The following is a 25,491-nucleotide window of genomic DNA, read 5'->3' on the forward strand; positions in this document are numbered from 1 at the left end:
ATACTTGGTTTGACGATAGTGATAGCCGATTTGGCTAACAGATTTTCTTTTAGAGTTTTGACTATAAATATCTACATTTTGTTTCTTTCCTTCTGTGTTTACGTTAAGTAGAATATACAATCTTAAACAATAATCATGAATCGTAGACGGGCCCATGAGGAAGAAGATGGATATGGTAAATATTACGATTTATCACTGTTTACAGGTTAAAAGTTTTTGTTATAATTATTTTGAACCTTTTCCTGATATTCCAGAGCGCCTTAATAGAAAACGTCGTCGTGTATCTGAAAACCAAGAGATCGAGGATAGATTGGAATCCCTTATTTTAAGGGTCGGTGAAAAGAGCAGTTCTAGCTTGGAGAGTAATTTAGAGGGATTGGCGAGTGTATTGGAGGCAGATTTAAGTACATTCCGTGTGAAAATTTTACGTATTTTAACTGAATGTGCTATACGAATGCCTGAAAAATGCACTATATACGCAACATTAGTTGGTTTACTCAATGCAAAAAACTATAACTTTGGAGGCGAATTTGTTGATTACATAGTAAAGACTTTCAAAGAAAACCTCAAAACCGGTAAATGGAACGCTGCCCGTTATTGCTTAAGATTTATATCTGACTTGGTGAACTGTCACGTGTTGGCAGCATCATCTTTACTTACTCTATTAGAAACACTAGTGGATTGTGCAAATGAGGATGGAGTGCCACAAGTAAGAAGAGATTGGTTTGTGTTTGCTGTGTTGTCAACCTTGCCGTGGGTTGGAAGAGAGCTGTATGAAAAGAAGGAATCACAACTAGATCATTTATTAGTAACAATAGATGTGTTTTTAAATAAACGTAGTAAAAAACATTGGCCTGCGTTAAAAGTCTGGTCTGCAGATGTACCACATCTTCAAGAAGAATACTTGGATTGTCTCTGGGCCCAGATTAAAAAGCTCAGACAAGATAATTGGTCTGAAAAGCATATACCAAGACCTTATCTTGCATTTGACTCTATATTGTGTGAAGCTTTACAACATACATTGCCAACAATACAGGTATTTAAATAATTATTTTTTCACTTTTAATTATTATTAATATTTAATTTAACTTTTAAATTGATGTTTAAAAAAATTATACTCTAAAAAGCTTATATCAGTGTGTTTATCATTTCAGCCTCCACCACACAATGATGGTGATAACTACCCAATGCCAAGAGTAATATTCCGTATGTTTGATTACACTGATTGTCCTGATGGCCCAGTACTACCAGGAGCCCATTCTATCGAGAGATTTCTCATTGAGGAACACCTTCACAATATAATAGAAGCATATCACTTAGAAAGAAAAGAATGTGCTGCCCAACTTTTATGCTTTCCATACAAAGCTAAAATACCGCTAGAATATTGTATTGTAGAAGTAATTTTTGCTGAATTATTCAATTTGCCAACTCCAAGATATTTGGAAATATGTTATGGCTCTATACTTATTGAGCTTTGTAAGCTACAGCCTTCAACTATGCCGCAAGTTTTGGCTCAAGCTACAGAAATTTTATTCATGAGGATAGATACAATGAGTATTGCTTGCTTTGATAGGTTTGTTTCTTGTTTATCAACTATTATAATTGTAAAATATAATTTAATAATGTTTGACCTCATATAAATAATTATCATTGCAGATTGGTGAATTGGTTTGCATATCATATAAGTAACTTTCAGTATCGTTGGTCTTGGGATGACTGGGAAGCATGTGCTCAGCTAGATCCAGACCATCCAAAACCTAGATTCATAAGAGAAGTTCTCGGTAAATGTCTCAGGTAGGCAGGCTTAAAATAAATATTATTTAATTTCATTCACAGTACAAAAACTAACCATTGTCATTTTATTTCATCATTTCATCTTAGTACTTAATATTAACAATTATTTAGAAAAAAGAAGCTTATAAATGAAACAGTTTCATTATCACTTATACCACTTACATTTATAATGTAACAAATCTATTTAGTTTTATTTGTTATTGATTATAATATTGATCAAGCTTAATTAAAATTATTTTAGGTTATCATATCATCAAAGAATAAAGGACATGACACCAGAAGCTTTATCAGCTTTTGTACCCTTGAAACCGGAACCTATTTACAAATATTCAATGGAAGGTGCAGGTAAGCAAACACAGCACTATTATTAACATTTATTAACTTGTATATAAAAATACTTTATTACTCTAGACTTATATAGATTATTAAATATTAAATATTTACATTGAAAAATCTGCTACAGAATTTGATTAAAGACTTACTGACAGACAATATAATTATAAATATATCTTAAATGCCTTTTCGTTTGTCATATACTAATATTCTCGTGACTTATTTAAAGCTGCAAGTGAAATTATAATTTAGAAAATTCAGTCTATGACATGGCCATTAACTCTAAAAAGCTGTAAGAGTGTTTTTTCTCTTGGTTGTCTTTAAATGACTTTTTAGTTTCATTTTTGTCTTCATCGTCTTCATCTGACTCAAATTCAGTATCATCATCATCGTCGTCATCAATGGAAGGTATTTTGCTCTCTTCATATTCTTCTTCATAGCTGTTGTCTTCATCATTATCATCTGTTTCATCATCACTTTCATAGTGATAATCGTTTTGCTCATACGACCTATGTTCTTTTTTACCATTCAACACCCCTAAAAAGTCAAAATCTGTATCGATTTTTGAATAACTTTCGTGATTTAAGCTTTCCTCTTCGTCTAAATCAGACTTTGTTTCATCAGTATCATTTACAGTTTCATCATTATTACCCTTAAAATCAAAGTTAAAGAGTTCTTGAAGAATATCACTTGTAGTTGGTATTTCTGATGATGTTTTAGGTGTAGTTGTAGTAGGGACTACTATTGTTGTAAGGTTATCAAAATCTATATCCATATTTTCTTCTGTAGTTGAGTGACTATTTTTTTTCTTTTTGCACTTTGTTTTATTTTTAGGCTGTGTATACGATGTCGAATCAACTTCCACTAATTTTTCAAGTGATGATGTTTGCTCTACTTCGTAAAATGGTGTAGTTGTAGACTGAAATATGTACTCTGTACGATCTTTGGATTCATTGTTATAATTTTTATTATCTTCATTTGTCTCATGTGACCTTTCTATTGGTAAAACACTATTACTTTCATATTGATCCGCAGTTTCTTCATAATTAGAACTGGCTTGTGTGGCGTCGGGTGTTTTAGTAGTACTTGCCTTTAAATCGAAAAAACCCGATTTCCGATCTGCATGATTATTTTTTTCTTTTTCTTCATCAAGTTGTCTAGGAGTAGTTGATGAAATATAACCATGAAAATTAGAACCTTTTCTTCTATGTAAAAGTGATGAAGGTATTGATGTAGTCGTCGTTTGATTTTTTTGCATATTTGCGGAGTTCCACCTGTCATGTTTGACTGAAGTTCCTTTATACATTAACGTTGATTGTCGGAATCGATTTTTATTTTTTGGCTGTGTCGTTGAACTGACAGATTTTTTCACTGTTGTGCTAGGTGTCTGAGTTGTTGTTGTTGTTACTTTCGTCGTAGTTGGTTTAGTTGTGGTGGTAGTTGTACTTGTAGTTGTACTCGTACTTGAAGTCGAGGGTACGATCGTTTTGTTATTTGATTCATTGACTTTAAATGGTTTCATGGAACCTGTAGCTGCTGAACTTGCTTGTGGTGTTAGGTCGTATAATAGTCTTTTTTTAGTAACACTATCTGGTGCGTTAGTAGTCGTAGTAGTTGTTGTAGTAGTGATTCGCTTGTGTTTTTTAATTTTTTCTTGTTTTACGAATTTTGGCGGAGGTCGCGTACGCTTTTTGGGTTTAACTGTTGTTGATATTGATAATGTTGTTTCTTTCGCGGCTTCTGTTGTAATTACAATCATTTTAGGGGTTGTTACTGGTACCGTTGTTATCATATGTGTAGTTGTTTCAGGTAGCAGCATTTTTTCAGTTTGAGCCACCATTGGTGTGGTTTTAGTAAAAGCTCCTAAAACGTTAGTCCAATCCATTGTTTCTATATCTTCCTCCGATGTAGACTGAACGGTTATTATATCTGGCGTCGCTGTGGTGATACGATGTGGTCTTACACTTTCATGTTTCTTCGAAGGTTTCTTTCGATTTTTGTTTTCGCTTTTTTTACTAGAATAACTAGATTCACTACTTTCTGATGAGCTATTGTCGCCATAATTCATTGTTATTGGTCTAAATGCTGTATCAGAAAATGAACCTTGGTCAGAACTCTGATCCAAAATTTGTGGACTTGGCCTGAAATCAATTGGTTTATTTGGTCTGTGTGTCTTAGACGAATGAACGAGTTTCAAAGGCGGCATCGGTTTAAATGGTTTTTTGTCCATTGTAACGAAAACACCGGGTGGAGCATTATAAATTGGAGGCCTTACATGCTCGGATAAGTAATTGACTTTAACTGGTGTTGATTTATATTTGTTGTAAGGTTTATGTATCTTCATTGTGTTAGGAGTAAATGCCGTGCTTTCTAGAGACATTGTATTCGTCGTATCTGGAGATTGATCTTTAGATGGCAAAACTGGTGGTAGAGGTGTGGGTAAGACAGCTGGCCGAGTTGTTTTTACAGATTGGCTTGATTCTACACGATGGTCATATGAATAGTGTGCGTATGGATTACTGTTAGCCGTAGTATATGATCCTACTTCCAAATATTGTTGCATTTGATTGGTCGGTGGTGCTTGTAGAGGCGGGCGTACATGTTGAACCGGATGTGGTCTATACGGATAAGGCATTTGATGTTTATCCACAGCTACCCCGACGTGTCCTATTTTTGAATATTGTGATCCTGTTTGACCTGAATATGAGTTGGGTTTATACTTAGATTGTGTTGATTCATATGAACTATTGTCGTCGTCTGAGAAAAACGAAGAAAAAATTCTGTCTAACCCTGAAAAGTATTGTTTTCTTCCTGTAAAAGATTTTGATGGTGCTATATTTTTGTGGACCCATACAGCTCTTTCTGGCCGTGACGTATGAAAAGATACTGGATCAAATCTACGATGTTCTTGTGGTCTTTCTATTATTCCTTTCGGAGAGCTTTCCTTTACTGTAAATGTTCGGATCGGATTTTCATATGGCTTCTTCTGTTTTTTAGGTAGTTGAGAGATAACAGAGAATGTCAACTCGTAATGATATTTTCCAGGCGATGTTTCTTGGTCTCTCTGTCGAACGCGTTTGACAGACCAAAATGCTTTTACACCATCCATGCATTTGTCACCACTGCATTTTTCTTTCGTCCTTTCGTCTTCAGCGAATCGAAAGCCGCCTTTGTCTTCTAAAAGGCGTCCCTTTGCCATTATTGTGACGTCACCGAAATAAGCTGGCTCCTCTTCTGGTATTCTATCGAAAGGTGCAGTTTTAATTTTATCCCACAGATCGTGATCATCGATCTCTTTAGAATCGTAACTGTCAGGTTTACTATTTGGAGATATGACGTCACCCTTGGCAATAAGCTGGTCAATTTTATCTCTAACGAGAGTAAGATATACGCTGTGTCTCAAAGCGTCTTCCCAGTAGTGCGCAGGTACTGCAGCTATAGAAGGCGGTGAGTCTGTTTTGAAAGTTTCGTGCAACGTGCCCGCGCGACCTTCTCTTCTTTCGTGGTGCCATTCGTTCAACGGGATTGGTGTAGGTCTGAAGTCATCGTTTTCTGCGCGAATTCTTCCTCTTTGTATCTGCAATAATAAGTTGTCGACGTTAATTAACACTGACATTAATAAGTTCTAAGTCGCGAATGCAATCATTACAAATACTAAAAAAAAACATTTTAATATGCGTTCGAAAGTAAAATGGCGGTTGGCGGGAAAGTGCGCGTTCGGATAGCGTGCCACAATTGTTGCGTGCTCGACGATCCAACCCTCATCAAGCGATTTCCCAATCGACGAATACAATTTAAATTTTCCGACAATATTTAAGACGATTATTGAGGTATTTAAATGTACTTTTTATTACTTTCCATCATTATTTTTATATTTATACAGAGTGTTTTTTATTTAATAGTTAATAGATTACTTTTAATTTAATAGTTCCCGTTTAATGAAATGAACTTAGTTAAAATAACACCACATATTAAAAGCTTAATAACTTTTTGTTATCTTGTTTATAAAAATGTTTGAGGTATTTTACATTTTTTTAATTTTTTCCCAACGTTTAGTAAATCGCATAATCAATATTTTTTTCATATATCTTCTACTTTCTACTTTGATATATATTTTGTATGTATCTTTACAAAAATATTTTAATACTTTATCAATTAACATATATAACGGTATTTGTATTGTATTCAATATTAATATAATAAATATAACTTAACATATAACAGTTTGCACACACTGGTGAAAATATAAACAAATTTACGTATTCAAAAATGTATTCTACACGTTTTACTAAACAAACAATATTTATTTAATACATTAATTTAAAATAAAATAATAACGGTATTCAATGGTATTTAATAAAATTTAATTTATTTACAACGACAGCGAATTACAACAGTGGGTTTCATTAGAATCTGTTCAGAGCGACTAATAAACATCCAAATTAATTTTTATATATATTATAGTAGTAAGATTTGAATAAAAGCATAAGTGCTAAGCGAAAATTATTAGAGACTAACACGTGCTAACGCTCAATATAATGTTATCTTGCTCGATAACATCTGGACCTAGATGTTTAAGAGCCGTGGAGATGCTCGTAACATAAGCGATATTAACATTCGATTTTTATTTCAAGGGTACTCTGCATAGCTTTGAATCACGTTTAGAAATATAGGCGTATCATTTTATAACGCCTAAGCAAAGTATGAAAATTAACACACGAACAAAGAACTATACTATTTACGATCGTTGATGTCACTTTTCAAAGCTATTTTTAAAATAATTGCAGATTTTCGACATTATATAAATATATTTACTGAAATTTGAAGTATTTTAAAATATATCGCACCTTTAATTAACTACTGACCGAAATCAAAATCACTAGTTTTGGTAATTGATGTTATATTTTTTGGTATAAATACAATCGTAAGAAATTCACACGTATTTGTCTTAAATATATGTTTAGTTGTAATAAAAATAAAGGTATTTTCGTTCATTAATTTTAGAATTGAGTCATTATTTTACAATAAACAATAATTTTCTGTTTTTTGTTTTCTCAATTTTGAGTTCTGTCGTTGTTTTACTAAGAGCGCGATATTTTATATTACATTTCCTTTGCAATATTAGATTTAAATTTAGAATAACGTCTATAAAGCAAGCAAAGTTAGTTTAGATTCTACGCTGTGATTATTAATAATTTTTTGAAATTCCAAATTTAAAACGAACACAAGATTTAAAGCGAAGATACAACAATAAAAACCAAGTCTATTGCCCCACATACATGAGAAAATCCCATCCAGAGACAATACATGACATTGAGGTCGGTGCTCTATCCAGCATCGTGATATTGATCTCAACTAATGATTAGCAAACTTCAAAAAAGGGGGCTTCAAGTTTTTTATAGTGCACTTAATTCAAGTAATTTCGATTATAATTATTTTATTAAATACTACATTAAATAAAAATAAAAACTTCACTTGTTTATCAGACATTAAAAAAATATTGCACTTAATAATACTATAACGATATTTATTTAAACAGTTTAAATATTAAACAAACAAGACGTATTTTGTAAATAAAATTCGAAACGCGTGTTTTCGCCGTGATCTACAAATGAAAGCGGTGCAACGTATCATTTAGTTCATTATACTTACAATTAGTGTAAAGAAAACGCAAAGCAATGCGGATCGCATCTTCGATCACTTCACAGCACGATCGACTCAAACCGCCACTGGTATTTGTATTTTATGACGCGTGCGGCGCAAGAGCACCGGCTAGCGCGAACTGACGGTGTCTCTGCGCATGCGTGGTGTAACCAACCCCACTTGACGCGGAAAATTGTGGTTTTCATGTCAGTTAGAAAAATGAAAATCAATTCTTATGTCATACATAATCATAATAACAAATTGTATCTTGTTGCATTGCAAATATGGAGATATGAATTGACCGTCTTGAAATAATAAAAAGTTAATTTAAATAAAGAATGCAAATGCTTAAGAGAATTGTGAAGCCGTAAATTTCTATACAAAGAGCGATTACGATTTTTTAAATATATTTTTTTTTCATAATTTTTGGAAATGTTTATGAAAAATTAGGTTTGTAAGTTTTTTTTATAAAGAAATATTGCTTATGATACGTTATAAGCGTTTAAATATCTAATATTTTTTTTACTTAAAAACTTCCGCGATCGTGTTTTATTTCTTCAAATTAATTTTAACTAGTAAAAAAAAAATAACGTACAAATTTAGTTAAAGATCTGCTGAATCTGAGATTCCAAAATTGTCTCATTTCGTTTAGGAACGTTATCGCTCGAAACAATATTTCAAAAAGGAAATATAGGTGTTTTCTTCCAAGACATACAACGGTCTCTATCGTACGATAGGGGTCGGGCCAAGTGGTATGAAACGGATAGCATTTTTAAAAATATCTACTCGACCGCGTATCGGCTCTTCACAATCCTCTTTATCTAGGAAATGATGATTAAGCATATATTGCCAACATTTTTTGCCCAGATCCTTCAGATACATAAGGTCTTAAACGTCGGATTAAATTCATTTGTTCTCAATACAATAAAAGAGGCAAAAGAAACAGCCGACGAGGATACAGATTAAATAAAATAAAAAAATACGTTATTGTACTTTGGAGATTATATGTTAACAAAACTATTTCACTTTACTATTTACAACAACTATCATAATAATAAGTAAGTCTAGACTTTAGAACATATTATAAGTATAGTAGTAACTATACCTCTATGAAATTACAAAAATCACGAAACAATTAACACCATCCTCGTTTGGAAATATAGATGATTATCTTCTCTTTTAAAACGATCTACGGATCTACAGACAATACCATAGATGTTGTAAACCCGTCATACGTACTTGCGAAGGAAATTGCAACCGTTTTCCTTTTCATTACTTGTCTTGAATTTGTGCAACATGTTATAGAAATACCATATCCTTTGTCAATACGTGATTGACTGTCACAATAAACTTTCGGGATCTTAGTAATATTCATAAAAAAATAGGCTTTAATTAGCCCGTTTCCGCCCATGGGGCCGTTTACACTACTCTGATAAAAAAGGACTGCAACTGACTTAAAACTTAAAGCTGAGCTTGAGTTATTAACACAGACTTAGTTAAGATATTTAATAAACAATGTAGTACGTCAAAATTGATGGAAGTCAATGCTTAAAATTTTCTGGATATGTGTAGTTTGAAGCGAAGTAAATTAGGTCATAATTTGATCTGATAATATAAATTTATTGATGTTAACCCAGCCATCGCGGCGTTCGCCTTTACGCGTATTTTGAACTACTAATCGAAGGAATTGATGGTTCCTTGAAGTTTAACTAAAGCTTTTATTATTAATCTTACTGCAAGTATGACTAAAATGCTTGTGATTTATAGACTTTTTCATTTTTACGACCAAATTCATTACGCATTATATTGAAATCGTTGATTGATGCGATTGACTCAAGACGATCGGTATATCCCTTACAGGAGGTTAGGATAAAAATAAAATAGACTCGGTTCTTAAAGACTTTTTTATTTCATTGAATAAATACTTTAAGACACGGTCACCGAAAATACTAAATTGAAAATCAACTGAGATACGTATCACTGACCAGTAGTAGGCATCTCTGTTGTAGTAAAACTCATATAACATACTATTTACAATAGATTAAGTATTGTCAATAAATATCAATTGATAGATCAACATTCGTATATGAAATAAATTTAAGCAGTATTAGTATACAGGTATTTAATAGTATATACTGTAAATGGGAATGATTACGAAAAAGTAATCATGAATATTTACCATATCTTATAACAATAAACAAAAAGAATTGCATAAGTTTCGCTATTTGAATGTTAAATTATACATGGGAATAATTTATTAACAGGAAGTATTTGAAACAATCTATTAATGAAGTTTTAAATTATTTCAATGCATTGAAATGACAACGCGAGTTGGACACGCGAACCAAGATGGAAAGTGTACTTCAGTTAATTAATGTGGAAATAGAAACTACTGGATACCTGAAAATTTATTTGTTTAATTACGATTTTAGAAGTTAACTTTGTTTAAAAGAATCCAGATTATTATTGAAAGAAATTGTAGAAGAATTATTTATTGTGAAGTATTTATGTAGAAATAAAGTCGTTGTGATTCGATTATTTCGAAATTTGAAAAACGATACGATATATTGATGGTTAGTATTCCATTATTATCAAAATGATTACAGTAGGGTTAGCATAAAGTTAGATTGTCTCTACTACGCGTGAAGGACAAATTTAAAATGTTTGTAAACATACATACAGTTAATTATAAACATTCAATTCATAAACCCATCTTGTTGTCAATGTTGTTTATTAAAGTCTGACAAAGAATATTTCCTTCAATAGATATTTAAAAATGCTTTTCGAAATACTAACTTCGTACACACCTATGCTTCTGGCAGGTGTATCTGACAATTCCGTTCTATATTTGTAAATTTATTAATCAAGACATCGAATACCAAACATGTAAATTTTGTCCTGACAAACACTATGAACAAGCCAAAACTACTGAGTGGAATGCTGAAATTTTGGAGCAAAGGTTCGGAAGGATTTTCGAAACTTTACCCATAAACGAGCGAAATGGCATAAATCTATATTAAAGTCTTTGCTTGGGTAGCTTGTTAGTCGAAGTGCCTGTCGGCTCTTGGTATATTAGTACTTCACTGAAGATCAATTACTATACATACAATTTGCTTATACAAATCACAATCTCATTTAACGTCAAGCTATGATGCTTCTTACTGTCTAAATAAAATCTAATTAAACGGAGATAGAAACAAAACCATATAAATGTGCTATTTGTTAAAAATTGCTAACAGTTTTTGTTACAACTTACTTAATACTTTTGCAATTTTGCCTGTACACCATATGCATTATCTTTTGATATTAATTGAGGCGTGTTAGATTAGAATTTCTCATTACGGCATTGTCGTTGTGTACTGTGCAATTGAATTAAGGTATTGTTCACTGGTTATCTAAAACAATTATCAAATTTTTCTTAGATGCTATTTCAGATGCTGTTAAATTACATCCATAGTATATCACAGTCAATTTTTGTTTTTTGAAAAATATATATTTTATCTTGTTTCTTAGAATTGTAGTTGGGAAACAATAATTTTTGTGGTTTAATTTAAAAAAAAAAACATTTTATATCCTGTCAACCTGTTACCGATTTCTGTCAAGGTGGTTGACTCATGAATGACAAGTCAACAGCGCGATACATATTATTGTGCATAAGCAGGTGCGTAGCTAGATGGGCAAGGGTACATAAAAAAGTAATCGGGCCCCCCTTTCTTCACCCCCTCTTTAACTTATATTGCGCTTCAAAATTATAGATAGGAATAAGAATAGCATACAAGATACAGTGAGTTGAACTGAGTTTGAGTGAAGTTAAAGTGTGTAGGCTAAATGATCTCTGTTCAAAGCTTAGGCTAGAGATTGAAAATTTTGAAGTCACTTAATTCGGATGTAGTCGGTTTTACGAAATTTTCCGATGCTACATCTAAGTTATGTCATACCTAACTTCCTCCTTTATCTGACTCCGGCTGCTACTGAGATTCTCTTGCTAAGAAAACCCTAATACATTTTTAATGGCCCCAATCTTGGTTCGAACTTTGGACATAGCTCTGGATCGTAAATCTCAAAAACAATGCCTTAGACTTACGAGGAAATCCTTAAAGAATTTTAAGAGTTATGTGAGGTAGACGATGTAACAAACCGGTGACATTTATATTCGCAGCTTCTCTACCCGGTACCGAAGCAGCACATCAGCTAGTCGTCTGTGTTCGCAATAAATGTACACCGGAAGAAGCTTTGAATGTGCTACGGGAACTGCCTAATCCTCTGCGCGAGGGAGATTCGACGGCCGCGCACACTGCCTACAACCCGTTGAAGATAGACGTGTTCGTTCAGACGTTGCTCAACTTGGGCAGCAAGAGCATTTCTCACAGCTTCGCCGCTATTTCAAAGTTCCATTACGTCTTTAAGGTAAGTTACTTTATTCATAAAAAATTACAGGCGTCAAGTCCTCAGTTATTCTTGTTATTGAATTTCTAGAGTAATTGAATGTTATACTATGCGAAAATTATTGATTAGATTTTGGCGGAATCTGAAGAAGCTCAAATCTGTGTGCTTCGCAATGTTTGGGAACTCTGGCAGCGTCATAGCCAGGTGGTGTGCGTGTTAGTGGACAAGATGCTTAAGACGCAGATAGTGGAGTGTAGCGCGGTGGCCACTTGGCTCTTCTCCAAGGAGATGGCGCCTTACTTCACGCACGGGTATCTGTGGGAGATTCTGCATCTCACCATTGATAAAATGAACAAACACGTCTCGAAACTCAGTAAGTGTAATCATTTGTAGGTATAGACATTTTCATTGTAAAAAATATTGAACATACCTTACTAATTACTTTTATTTTATTTGATTAAAACCAATCAAAGATAATGAGATTTACACTAATTTTTACACTATATTATTATATATATACCTAACACAATAAAAGTTTACATCACTGAAGATTATATCAATTTAAAAAAGTGTGTGTGCGTGTGTATAATAATTTAATTGTATTTAATTAACATACGTAATTGATTGGTGGAAAAGTGTAACTACCGAGTTTCTTGCTAGTTCTTCTCGGTAGAATCTATGTCCCTAAGCGGTAGTAGCTTTACGGTTCTTATAAACACTGCAAAATGACGTTAAAAAAGTGATCATAAAAGCCTATTTGAATTAAATATAATTTGATTTAATAAAATATATTTATTGTTGTTCCATAGGTAAAGAATTGCAAGAGGCAAGGGAAGCTCTCGCAAGAGACGAATCAAGTAGTTCCGAATCAGAAGATGAAAGCGGAAATAAAAAGAAAAAAGATCAATTCAAGCCCACCGAAGAGGTATTTATTACTGTTTTTTTTTTATTAAAGAACACTTGATCATGATGTTGTCGTACGGCCGATTTCGGACAAGGCAATCATTTGGGACACCAGCTAACTACGCGGCACGTTATGGGGGACGCTCTATTCCCAACGTGACTCAAAACCAACGAGACAATAAATTCGACAAAACTGGAAAGAGTTCAAGCTCAGGATCAACTGCTTTTCATGCTTTCCAAGACAAAATTCCAGACTACCAGAATTTTTAGGCCTGACCTGGGGTTTGCCACATAACACTTACTTATTGTACAGTCCATATACAACAGTAAAGAAGCAATCGCCTACCGTGCAATAGTAAGTCCCAATCAATAATGCAACCCAGGCAGTCGAGCGCATGGAGGAGCGGCTGGAGATGGCGCACACGGACCAGAAGCGGCTGTTCCTGATCGTGTTCCAGCGGTTCATCATGATCCTGTCGGAGCACCTGGTGCGCGCCGACACGGACGCGCGCGACCCGCACACGCACTGGTACCGCGCCACGCTCGCGCGCCTGCGACAGGTCTTCCTGCTGGTGAGCGCGCTCAGCTAAAATAATTTCATTTTAATCTCGTGTTCATTACCCCGATGTCAGGACAAGATTAGTAGATCCGTACTGTATTACAATCTGACTGCGATTCTTGGTATTACTAATACTGCTTATGTTCCACCATAAATAACTTCGATTTCATAATTTATGGGTACTGGTGGGCTTACAATACGTAAAAAATGAGTACTCATCGACTAGGCACCATTAGAAAAATTAAATCTGTGCCATATACCTTGACTTTCGGATAACATCTGCTTATTTATTTGATTTGATTTCATACTTGTAAAATGGTTTCACATAAAAACTATTTCGTTACACTGTATTAATATTGAACAGTTAGTCTATTTAAAAAAAGATTTTTTATCAAAATTATTATTGATTGAAGTCTGTGGTACTGTCCATTTCTCTATTTAATAGGTACAATTGTATGTACATATTAAAAAGTTATAATTATGTTTTCAGCACCACGAGCAAGTTCAGAAGTATAGTAGCACTTTGGAGACACTCCTATTTACTCAAGATCTGGATCCTCACATTTTGGATGTTTTCCATCAATTTATTGCTCTCACCGCTTAGTATGTCATAACTATAGATATGTAAAGTAATTTGACCTCAATTGCTGTAACAATAGATACTATTTTTATCTGAATAAAACCAATCTGTTATAGAAACGAGTAGCCTTAGAATACTTACTATAGCCTTAATATTGCTCGAGGATTATAAACTAAAGACTGTTATGTGTGTGTGGAGGCAAATTAGATTAATGTATTAATTCGGTTTGTTGAAAGTATATTTAATGTAAAGGTAAATGAGACGGATTAAGAAAAAGTAATTTATTTACATTTCAAAATTTACAGTATATAACATGTTTGAATATAAGCCAAATGTCTTTGACTTGTTTAGTATTTATATAAGACAATTGAAACCGAAGCCTTAGTTGTATATAAATAAAGTCTAATAACTTTTGAACACATTGTTTCATTTTACAATCAACATTATTTTCATTTTCCAGTTCTTCATTACATTTTTTAAAACATTATGTCATTTTTTTTAATTTTAGTACAGTAATCTTACGAGATTACAGATATCCACATAACAATTAGCTCGATGATTTATTTTTACTTTAATTCTTTGTTTAGTGCAATATTTATATTTTCATTTCTTTAATCATAAGGAACATTTTATCCGGATGTTTAAAGTGTATGCATATAATATCTTAAAGTAAATATGGACTCATTTAGTGTTGATGTAGTAGCAACACGCTTAAATAACTTTTAACAAAACAATATTTTTCATTGGAGAAACTTCAACAGTTCCTCTACATCTAGCTTGGATCCGAGGTAGCATGGCGCTCGTTCGTGAATGGAAGTGGGTTTGATGTCCAGAATGGGCTGCGAGCCGTTGGTGGCCAGTCCGCCCGCCTCCGTCACGAGGAACGCCATTGGGTTGCACTCGTATAGAAGGCGGAGCTACAACAATAATTGACATACATGAACATTATACTTATATGGCAAAACATCATTCACAATTTAATCGAGATTATTTGAATAATTGTAAGTTGTAAGTCGATTTAAAATTTTGATGTTAATGTCACTAATAACGTTGATAATTTATGTAGCACAGCTATAATTTTGGTTCTGTTTACAAAATATGATGTCGAAGAATCTTATTTTGTAATTATTCATATTGATTACTTAATTGTGCATCGTTTACATCATCATAATTAATAATCTTGTTTTCTGGTAACTTTATAATATTTAGTTATGTATCAGTCACAAATACCAATAATAGACATTATGAATTCTTAGTTTTTAATTTTGTTGGAGGTGTCTTACACTCATAACTTCTCAAATGGGCTTAAAATCAGAGAAATTATTTTTAGATAAATATACAAATAGATTATTGTTTTTTTCACCTTTCCCTTAGGGGCCGATTGTGTTGCGGGATACATAAAAATCCCGCCATATTTGATAGTCCTGTGTACGTCAGCTACCATAGAGCCAACATATCGCGCGCCGTACGCTTTGCCTGTTTTTGGTCGCTTCTTCTCTTCTATGTAATTCTTTAAGCCGTCCGACCATTCTGCTGCGTATCCTGGAAAAAGATTAAACGCACCATTAAACTTTTACGATTATTATTTTTTTATTTAAATGTAGGAATATGACTACAAATACAAGTAATATGACGTGCAAGTATTCATTACGTACATATATATAAAAGAAGGTTAGTTACAAGTAGAATCCGCCTGATAGTATAATAGTAGTTAATATACACACATCTCTATTAGTCATAAGATAAATAGTGATAATAGTGCAATACCTACACTTTTAGTTCTGTAATTACGACGAGGAACAGAGCCTATATTGTCATTCAAGTCGGGTGTGCGTCGGAAATACATTTTGTTTTTATTCTTTATAAACACTTTAGATTTATACAAATATACAAATCAAGAACGTCGTGCTCACCCTTGTCTGTCTAGGCTCGTAACAAAATCATTTTAAAATTTGATTCTATAACATGATTATTATAGTCCTATTATTACGATTTATCATCCTTATAAGATCAAGATTATAGAACATGTTCAATCGGGTTTTATCTATGTATTTGTTTGAGATAAAATTATGGTGGTATAGATTATACAGAACCAGATAATGCATTTTGATTTATATAATATCACTATAACATAAGATATTATTTCTTTACATAATTTATAAATAAAAAATATGTATATTGTTATTTTTGGTAGTAATTTACCTTCATTTATAGAATAAATCTTGCCCTTGTCTGGTATCCGCATGTTAGGGTCTGTTAGAATGAACTCTCCAAGAGACGGGTCGTACATGAAACCATTTACACCTTTTCCTTTTCCTATAGACAGAACCATCATGGTTGCGGAACCATATAGGGCATAACCAGCAGCGACCAGATGGTTGCCAGGCCTCAGAGCGTCCGCCTCTGATGGTTCGCCGCCAGAAACTTTCCTGATTGTCAAATAAGGAATTATTTAAGAGTAATAATCTAGGCTATAGTCTGACGCTACAATTAATTCGTAAAAAAAATTATGTATTGTCCCCTTAATGTTATTGTAATTATATTATTTAAAATAAGGATAATATCAATGTGAAATATAGCAATTAATATTCTTACTTGTAAATGGCAAAAATGGAGCCAACTGAAACTAAGCAGTCTATATTCGATGAACCATCGAGGGGGTCGAAGCAGACCACATATTTGCCGCGCCTTTCGGTTTCCACCTGCAATCGATTTCAAATTTGTGTCTTAAGTTAGGAATTCATTAGTGAATTATCTGTTAAATCTAGTACATTAACATAGCGATACCTAACGAGGTAAACGGACGCTTCCCAACCTTTCCACTAGGGTAGATAATATAATTCGCGATCAATAAATACTCGTGGTTGTGTATAGTTAATAGTATGTTGCGTTATATTGCGTAGGTGCTTATTAGCGTATGTAATAACTGTAATTGTGACACTTCACTTGGTTTTGCATAATCTTGTAGCGACTTTGCTAGTGGCGTTGTCACATTTGAGTTCAGACTGTCGAATTCGGATGATAATGGGATCGAATTTTGTTAAAAATTATATTGCATAATAATAGTTCTTGAGCGAATAAGTATCACCACACAAGTATGTGACCATAAGAGTTTGTACCTACAGCTGCTGAGAGCCGACCCAGTGGGTACATCGTGGCAAGGGCAACTGACTCTACATGTGCTTAATTTGTGTTTATAATTTATTTTATCTCGAGCTCGACTCGGCGGTTAAGCAAAGCAAATGACCTTATTAATTAACTTCAGGTGATAATCTATCGATTGAACATCATTAAATAATAATTAGGTACCCAATGTAAATAATAATATAAATAGCGATGATAGCCATACTAATAAAAAGTAATAAATAGCTAAGTATTATTTGCAGAAATCGGTATTCGCCGGTTACGTTCGTTTTAAAAATTTAATAAACTAATTTGGACGTAGCGAAACAATTTAATGATACTTGACGTTGATATTTAAATAATTAGCTAATATGAATTGCTAATCTGGTGGGTGTGTTTCAATTCCAAATAAAATATAAAAATAGCTAAGTTATCAAATAATTTGTTTATTGTAGAATCTTGAGGTTGTGACCTTGATATCTAATGATAATTAAAATGGTCGTTTATTAAGCAACCGAAAATTTATCTTAATACAAATATATATAAAGTCGTATATTAATTAACAATAACTGTTCTGAGACATTGAGCCAGATTTAAGTTCACCTAACATAGTAAATGTTTTTGTTTCTTACTTTCTTTTGGTATGAAATTGATTGATCATTATTTTAGCAACAGTTTTAAGTTAAAACATCTACATACAAAACAAAGATGATAAAGTTAAGTAGGTAGGGTACTATATATATCCCGGCTCACTATTCTTATTTCTACTAACTACAACTTTATTCCCGTCTGTTGGTCTATTTGCGAGTTACTAAGGAGCAGATCTTGAGATCATAAGAACTTATTGGGTTTCTCTATGGATATTTCTCAATAGTGGCCAGTTTGTTAGTTGCAGGTGCGTACACCCACCTGCTTTGGAAGGCACGCAAAGCTGTTGGTCCTACGACTAACTTTTGCCGGTCGAGTAGGATTTGCCATCCTATCCGATTAGGAGAGTACACGTGTCAACATAGGTGCACTCTCATGTGTAAGAATTGTGCACTATAATAGTTCCTGCGTAGTTTCCTCATCTGATTTGAGATTGGTCGAAACCGGTCAGCATGGAATCACCTCACCATTCTTATTTCTACTAGGTTAATTGTAGCCCGCGGCTTCACTCGCGTTATTAGGAATTGATCGTCAGGTCTTAGGTATAAAAAAATGCCTATAACCTCCTTTGGAAATCAAGCCACATGTCGTCAAATTTGGTTCAGTGTTTTGGCCATGAAAGAGCAACAGATAGTTAAACAGAGTTACTTTCGCATTTACAATATTATTATAGATATTATTTAACTTTAAACCACAGATTTGAATAAAATATAATTAAAATAATGATTTCACACGCACCTGTAAGACTGAAGAATTTTCTTCAGAAACGAGTAGGCAAGTCGTAAAGGAAGACTTCAGCATATTAATAAAGAGGTCATTTGATAATACATCCAATTTTTTTACTTCTTCGCCTTGCACGTTTGTATCGCCAGATATTCCATGACTGTAGAGAATGGTTTAAAAATTTGTAAGAAAGATAAGTCTTTTGAAGATTAATAGGAACTTTCCAAACTCGTTAACCTTTATCAACAACAAAAAAATTAAATGATAGTGAAAATGAAAGATGGTTTTCAAAATACTATTATCATAACATTTAAAAGATTTCACAGGCGGCACCTACATAAACAGTAGATATTATTCAAAATACAATAGTCCAAAGGTTATCTATTCAGCACTGAACCTGAGACATTCGAAATTCGAATCAATGTACAGGCAGTGTATCGGCTTTTACATGTGTTCAGTTAATGATAATAATTAAAGCGAATGAATAATATAAAGGCTGAATAATAAAATAACTAGGTAACAAAGGTCTTCATCAGGTAAAACTTTCATTTCAAACTCCAGACATCGTCATTTTTAATTATAGATTTTATTTAATTAAAATTAATTGACTGAGCAACAGTCATATATTTTTATAGGAAAAATTCAGCTTAAATAATATTTAGATAATATTTGTTTAGTAAGTATCATAAATAACTAGTATAATTTTGGGAATTCAGTGCAAATAACTGTAACTAATAATTATATATTATGAAAATTACATGATATATATTATAAATGTATAAGTGAGTGATATGACATTAAAAAAAAAACAAATAAAACTAACAGTTTTGCGATTCCGGCTTTTCTTACGGCAGATTGTATAGCCTTGACTGCTGTTTGTATCGAATTCAGTAGTTGTGTTAAGTCTCCGGTAGCTTCTGGTGCCGTCCTTTGTTGAGCCAAAACCCATCGGGTTAAGGTCATTGCGTTCGCATCAAACGCCGGGCCTTGTTGAGACATTATGTCGAAAAATAAAACTCAACACAAATAAAATAGCGGCGAGCACGTCCAGCTGATGCCGCGATACTGAACAAGGCCGTTGCCTCCCCGCTAAAATGTTTCTATACCTACAAAGAAAATAGAATGTAGATTGTAAGCGACGTGCTTATCATTTCTTGTCATACTTGTTTTTACGGTATTTTGGCCTTTTGGTAGTCATAACAGTTCAAAATGAATCTGTTAGGTGTAATCGTAAGGTTCATTTTTATTAATATTTAAAAGTGGGTGTGTGTATGACGAAACATTCATACTCGTGAAATATTTCAATATCTGAGTTATTATCAATGAGATATTTTTTACATTGTTACGTAGGCATATTAGAAAAGCAGTTTCATTTTTATTTATTACCATGTAAAGTTTTTCTAAGTTATCGTAATTAAGTTAAGGTTCTTATATCAAAACAGAATTGTAATTAATTTCTTACATCTTTTGTGTTAATCTATCACATAGATCGATAGCCATACGGCATATATACGGCGTATAGCGTAGTGATTATAGGTCGAATTCTCAAATAATAGGCTTTACTACAATCTAATTTTTAGTTAACATAGTAATTATTAGTAGTATGTATATTTAATTGCTCGTGGCAAAATAAATAATTTATTCAATAAAGTAACTGAGCATAACAGGAAGGCGTAATTCAGTACTTAACACACTTTAGTGGTTCTTTATAAGCAAACATTTCGCTATCTTTATAAAGTAATGTCAACTATAAATTATTACTTATAATATAACATAATAATATATAATAATAAAACAAAATAACCCTGAAAACATAATAAATAATTTTTCGGTATTTTTTTTAAACTGGTAACTTCCTCTGTTAATATGTCAAACGGAAACGCCATTGGAATTGTCAAAGAAATTATGTTATTAACGTAAATAAACAAGATTTAAAAAAATATAAAATAAAATGGCTCCAAAACTAAAATTTGCGGAAGGTATAATATTTTATCATTATAATATAAAATTAGTGTTTGAGTTTGCATATATTTATTGTCTCTTTTTTAGGTGAAAAAGTGTTATGCTTCCACGGTCCCCTCATTTATGAGGCAAAATGTCTGAAAAGTTCTGTTACTAAAGACAAGCATGTTCGGTACTTAATACATTATGCTGGATGGAATAAAAAGTAAGTAACTTATTTAATATATCAAGATCTATATAGAAACTATATCTTATATTTTCTTGTATGAAATACGATCACAATATTATATCATCATGTACATATTGCTTTTAAAATTGTAATCAGAAGTAAAATTCCAAGTCAAAGTCGTGAGCGCGCTAAGACTTTTATTTTGGTTAGGGATATTTGCTTTCAGTGCTCATTGATTCTCTACCATATTGGGGCTGATTTTTTAATCCTAATGTACTATTGTTGATCCCTTAAGTACACCTAAGCCATGTTCTGTTATGTAATTACAAATTAAACTGTAAGATCATTGTCTTTGGAGGCTGTGTGGCTTAACCCTGTGTGAATCAAAAGTTGTTAAAAAATGTTCTTACTCGAAATTGACATCTGCATATTGTCAATTCACATAATCTGAATGTCAGACTATATTTACTAAAAATTAAAATTTCTATCAATACAAATATGTATATCTATGCAAGTGATCTATGTAAATATACATGAAATGTACTTTTTATTACAGTTGGGATGAATGGGTTCCTGAAAGTAGAGTGCTGAAATATAATGAAGCAAATGTGCAGCGACAAAAGGAGGTTCAAAGAGCTCATTCTGCACAACCAGCTAAAACAAAAAAAAGTGAGTATATGTTTTAAATGGGCATACTATATCCTAGTCCAAACAAAGGAGGAAAATAGACAAATAAACAAATTTAACATTTACTTGACACAATATTATCCAAATAATCTGTGTTCATATATATGGATACATGAAAAAATCATATTTATAAGTAAATTGATTTCTGTTTACAATTTCAAGTAATAACAGTAATACATTTGCACCCTGCATTGTAAAACAATTAATATATTTTAATTTTAGACACTAAAAACATCCAGGTTAAAAGAAGTTGTCTGTAACAACCAAAGTCATCTTAATGTGACTCTACTGTACCTTATTATGCAAGCAAAAGTCATAGTTAAACTATAAAATAACAGATTTTTAAATAAATTAATATTTATGTCAATTTTATGTACACATATATTTAAAATATAAATGTGGCAATTTTGTTGTATATTGTTTTAGAACTGAACTATTTGACTAACTTTTAGTCCTTCTGAGAGATTTCATGTCCCACACAGAGCAGAAGAGTTAGAACATGTTGTTGTGTGCAATAGAATCGTATCACAAAAATGTACATTATTACTGGGTTTATTTGTTTATTAAGAAACTCAATATTGATACAGATTGATGGATGAATGAATAAATATTATATTACATAAAATAAAATACCAATAATATGCTAAGTGCACCTACCTGAAGAAATAACCTGAATTATAAGTTATTTATTAATTAAAAGAAGTACAATAAAAATATAAGCTTGGTATATTATAGTATTCATCATATCAGTTACTGGAGACAACAAAATGCACCAGATTATTGCCGATACCAAAAATTTATTAATGAATAAAACTGTAGTAACAAAACTATAGTAATTTCTTATTGTATAGAGATTAATACTTCATTTTGAAGGCATTATATTATATGTGTTGCAACTCACATTTACTGTATGTATTGACTTGTATAGTCCTCAGATTCGAGGTGTGTGGTGATCTGTCCCTAGAATTGTTCTACATCTATTCATCTTTAAAAATTGATAAGATTTTTAATGAGCTGTCTGTGATACACTTATGTTAATATTCTCAATTAGACATCTACTATCTTTAATATATTTCTTTGTACATGTAAAAGTTGCTATTTGAACTACTTAAGTGAATCACTATAACATCTGGGACATATTTTTATACAATAAGATAAATATATCTTTGAAACTATTTTGTATATGATTGGAATACTGTAATTTATATAAGGGCCATATTTGACAACAATATTCTATTAGCATAACAATAATAAAGTTGAATTGTGGTACATATTTCATATAATTATATCATTTAAATATTATATATTTATAGTTTTTGGTGTGTTACTATTTATGCATGAATTTTATGAAAAAAATATGTTTTTCTCTTAAATCGTAAATTATTCTTTGCCACCTACAAATGTCCTATTCTCAATCAATCAAACAAACATTGAATCAGTTAATCAGCCATTATGTGTACCAATATGGCCACCTTTTGTACAATATATAATGGTGTGAATTTAGAAAGTTTTAAAAACATAAAAGTCTTTAGTTTGAAGTGTTTTGAATAATCAATATGTATTAACATATTTTGTTGTCTTACAGCTCCAGCTAAAGGACGAAAATCTGAAGCTGCTACAAGTTCGACTCCCGCCAGAGAAGAGTCTCGTGCCTCCACACCAGCCGGTAAGATCTATAGATTAGTTGTTTGTTATTGATATCAATTAAAGGTATTAAAAATATATTAATAATCAATTAGTTAGGTCAGTTGACATGTGATATCAGTTTTAAATAATTTTATATCAAGTTATTCTAAATTGATTATAAATTTGATTTTGATTTTATGACATTAAATAAAAGTAATCAATTATTATATCTCATATAATAATCTAATTATGCTTTAAGATTATATAATTACACCTTTTGAAGATGTATATAATATCATAATAAAAACAAAATATATGCATTTTAAGTATTTATTTAAGAAAAGGTAATAATTTTGTTGTGTATAAATTAGAGCCGAGATGGCCCAGTGGCTAGAACGCGTGCATCTTAACCGATGATTTCGGGTTCAAACCTAGGCAGGCACCACTGAAATTTCATGTGCTTAATTTGTGTTTATAATTCATCTCGTGCTCGGCGGTGAAGGAAAACATCGTGAGGAAACCTGCATGTGTCTAATTTCAACGAAATTCTGCCACATGTGTATTCCGCCAACCCGCATTGGAGCAGCGTGGTGGAATATGCTCCAAACCTTCTCCTCAAAGGGAGAGGAGGCCTTTATCCCAGCAGTGGGACATTTACGGGCTGCTAATGCTAAAAAAATAAATAAATTAGATACTTTGTATTTCAGGAAAGGAAACAGAAACTACTCCAGCACCAGCTAAAGCTACGAAGACCCAGAGTAAAGACACTCCAGCAGACTCGGGCTCCGATCAGCCTAAGTAAGTTATATTAATATGATTAAACATCCTTAGGTTGGATGAAATATAGGCAAATATTATAATTCAATACAAGTGCTCTATGTATGGAGACTTGTACTACCATGATTTACCTTCCCGTACGCCCAATGTCTTAATTGTTTGTATTTATTTCTTACTTCTTGTAATATACCTAAATGTATCAGTTCAAAGAGAAAATCGTAAATGGCGTTGTTTATTGACAAAAGTACTTAAAATGTGACTTTAATAAAAATTTATACTTTACAACTAAATTAAACAAAATTTTATATTTTATCATTATTTAAGATAAATATCATATTATGTATACGGTTACTGTAACTTAAAACATATCCATGTTTATCATATAAAAGACATGCTGACCCTTCCTATAGTCTTTATATATCCACAATTAACTAGAACATCGAAATAATTTCTCATATATCTTGAAAGGATATAATAATTTTAATGACCTAGATAATATATAAGTTATAAGATTCCGAAATAAGTTTTGTAAATTACTTAGTAGCCGTCGTGTACTTTTGAAACAGTATCATAAGAACAAACGATAAGCCAACTTCTGAACGATACTAATTGTATTTGCATATTTATAATATAATTTATATAATAGATTATAAATTATAGTATGTAGAATTTTAAACGTTAGAGTTATATTATAATTTGACTCAAGTGCCCCATGTATTTCTGCTATACGAATATAAAATGATTAAATAATAAAATCTATAGTTATATGAACATTATATATACATCAAGCGTTAAAATAACTAATACTAAACACCCAAATATAACCGAAGTAAAGTTATAAAACTACCAAAATACAACGTTATTTATTTATTACTTGAATAAATTTTACACGAGTAAAATAACTTGTTTGTATGTCAAAGTTTACGCGCCACGAATACATTTCAAATTACGTCATATCCCTGTAACAGAACAATCCGAATTCACTTATAATGCCATCTATATGTTCAGGCTTGAATTACGACGGCATAAGCGACGTGAGGGACTGTTTCATTCTCCTCCCGTTTTGACTATATGTAATACTAGTTGTCGCCTGCGGTTGCACTCGCATTTTAGAGATTCGTCGTCAGGTGTTAGGTATAAAGAAATAACCCATCGCCTTCCTCGGGGTTCTAACTTGCTTTATAGCTAATTTCATCGAATTTGGTTCAGGGGCTTTACCTTGAAAGTAAACACATAGGTTAATAAAATTAGTGTATTTAAGATACTTTTTTAGACATCCCACGTGGTCGAAGTAACCTACCAACTAAGATGGTAATTAATAATTACTAGGAATGTTTCATACACCTCGTTGAAATACCCTCAACAACATGAGAGCGAAGTCAGTCTAACATTGACGTAGAGATGTTGATTTTTATATTTTGTATTAAATTTTAGTAACAATTTTATCCGTTAAATTATAACACTTAAATAATATGAAAGTATATGGAAAATGTTTGAAATAATACTTTTAAAATGTAATAGCTTCTTTTTCAATTAATAAATATTTATATAGTAAAGACACATATTATAGGCACTTTA

General features: G+C 32.2%; 3 protein-coding genes across 4 annotated transcripts in view; 2 read left to right on the forward strand and 1 right to left on the reverse strand.

Moving 5' to 3' along the window:
* On the forward strand, window positions 1–14,615 carry LOC125067844 (nuclear cap-binding protein subunit 1). The gene is made up of 10 exons (XM_047676662.1): window positions 1–175; window positions 255–1,036; window positions 1,155–1,573; window positions 1,657–1,794; window positions 2,036–2,139; window positions 11,930–12,177; window positions 12,286–12,529; window positions 12,966–13,081; window positions 13,443–13,631; window positions 14,109–14,615. Exons 1-10 carry the CDS (start codon window positions 136–138, stop codon window positions 14,220–14,222), a joined length of 2,394 nt encoding a protein of 797 aa, XP_047532618.1. The 5' UTR covers window positions 1–135; the 3' UTR covers window positions 14,223–14,615.
* The window catches only part of LOC125067847 (fructose-1,6-bisphosphatase 1), a 24,847-nt gene continuing 13,820 nt past the window's right edge, over window positions 14,465–25,491 (reverse strand). Inside the window, exons 3-9 of one of the 2 annotated variants that reach the window (XM_047676679.1) lie at window positions 23,111–23,122; window positions 19,516–19,678; window positions 18,708–18,852; window positions 16,794–16,900; window positions 16,401–16,627; window positions 15,562–15,740; window positions 14,465–15,115 (exon numbers count right to left, since the gene is read on the reverse strand). In XM_047676679.1, the coding sequence (XP_047532635.1) occupies window positions 14,939–15,115; window positions 15,562–15,740; window positions 16,401–16,627; window positions 16,794–16,900; window positions 18,708–18,852; window positions 19,516–19,655 (975 nt within the window). In that variant the 5' untranslated portion in view covers window positions 19,656–19,678; window positions 23,111–23,122 and the 3' untranslated portion in view covers window positions 14,465–14,938. Of the gene's footprint in view, window positions 15,116–15,561; window positions 15,741–16,400; window positions 16,628–16,793; window positions 16,901–18,707; window positions 18,853–19,515; window positions 19,707–23,110; window positions 23,123–25,491 lie in introns of those variants that run through there. The other variant, XM_047676677.1, reaches the window with a different exon arrangement.
* LOC125067848 (mortality factor 4-like protein 1) overlaps window positions 20,552–25,491 on the forward strand; it is a 5,683-nt gene continuing 743 nt past the window's right edge. Inside the window, exons 1-5 of the mRNA XM_047676680.1 lie at window positions 20,552–20,671; window positions 20,742–20,859; window positions 21,380–21,492; window positions 23,096–23,176; window positions 23,844–23,934. Of these exons, the coding sequence (XP_047532636.1) occupies window positions 20,644–20,671; window positions 20,742–20,859; window positions 21,380–21,492; window positions 23,096–23,176; window positions 23,844–23,934 (431 nt within the window). The 5' untranslated portion in view covers window positions 20,552–20,643. The remainder of the gene's footprint in view (window positions 20,672–20,741; window positions 20,860–21,379; window positions 21,493–23,095; window positions 23,177–23,843; window positions 23,935–25,491) is intronic.

The sequence above is a fragment of the Vanessa atalanta genome, chromosome 12, assembly GCF_905147765.1.
Source record: "Vanessa atalanta chromosome 12, ilVanAtal1.2, whole genome shotgun sequence".
Classification (NCBI taxonomy): Eukaryota; Metazoa; Arthropoda; class Insecta; order Lepidoptera; family Nymphalidae; genus Vanessa; species Vanessa atalanta.

Coding starts and splice junctions, on each gene's coding strand:
- LOC125067844 (XM_047676662.1), top strand. CDS start 136: ATGAATCGTAGACGGGCCCATGAGGAAGAAGATGGATATG. Junction 1,795..2,035: donor GTTCTCGGTAAATGTCTCAG/GTAGGCAGGCTT, acceptor AAATTATTTTAG/GTTATCATATCATCAAAGAA. Junction 13,082..13,442: donor AATTCAAGCCCACCGAAGAG/GTATTTATTACT, acceptor AATGCAACCCAG/GCAGTCGAGCGCATGGAGGA.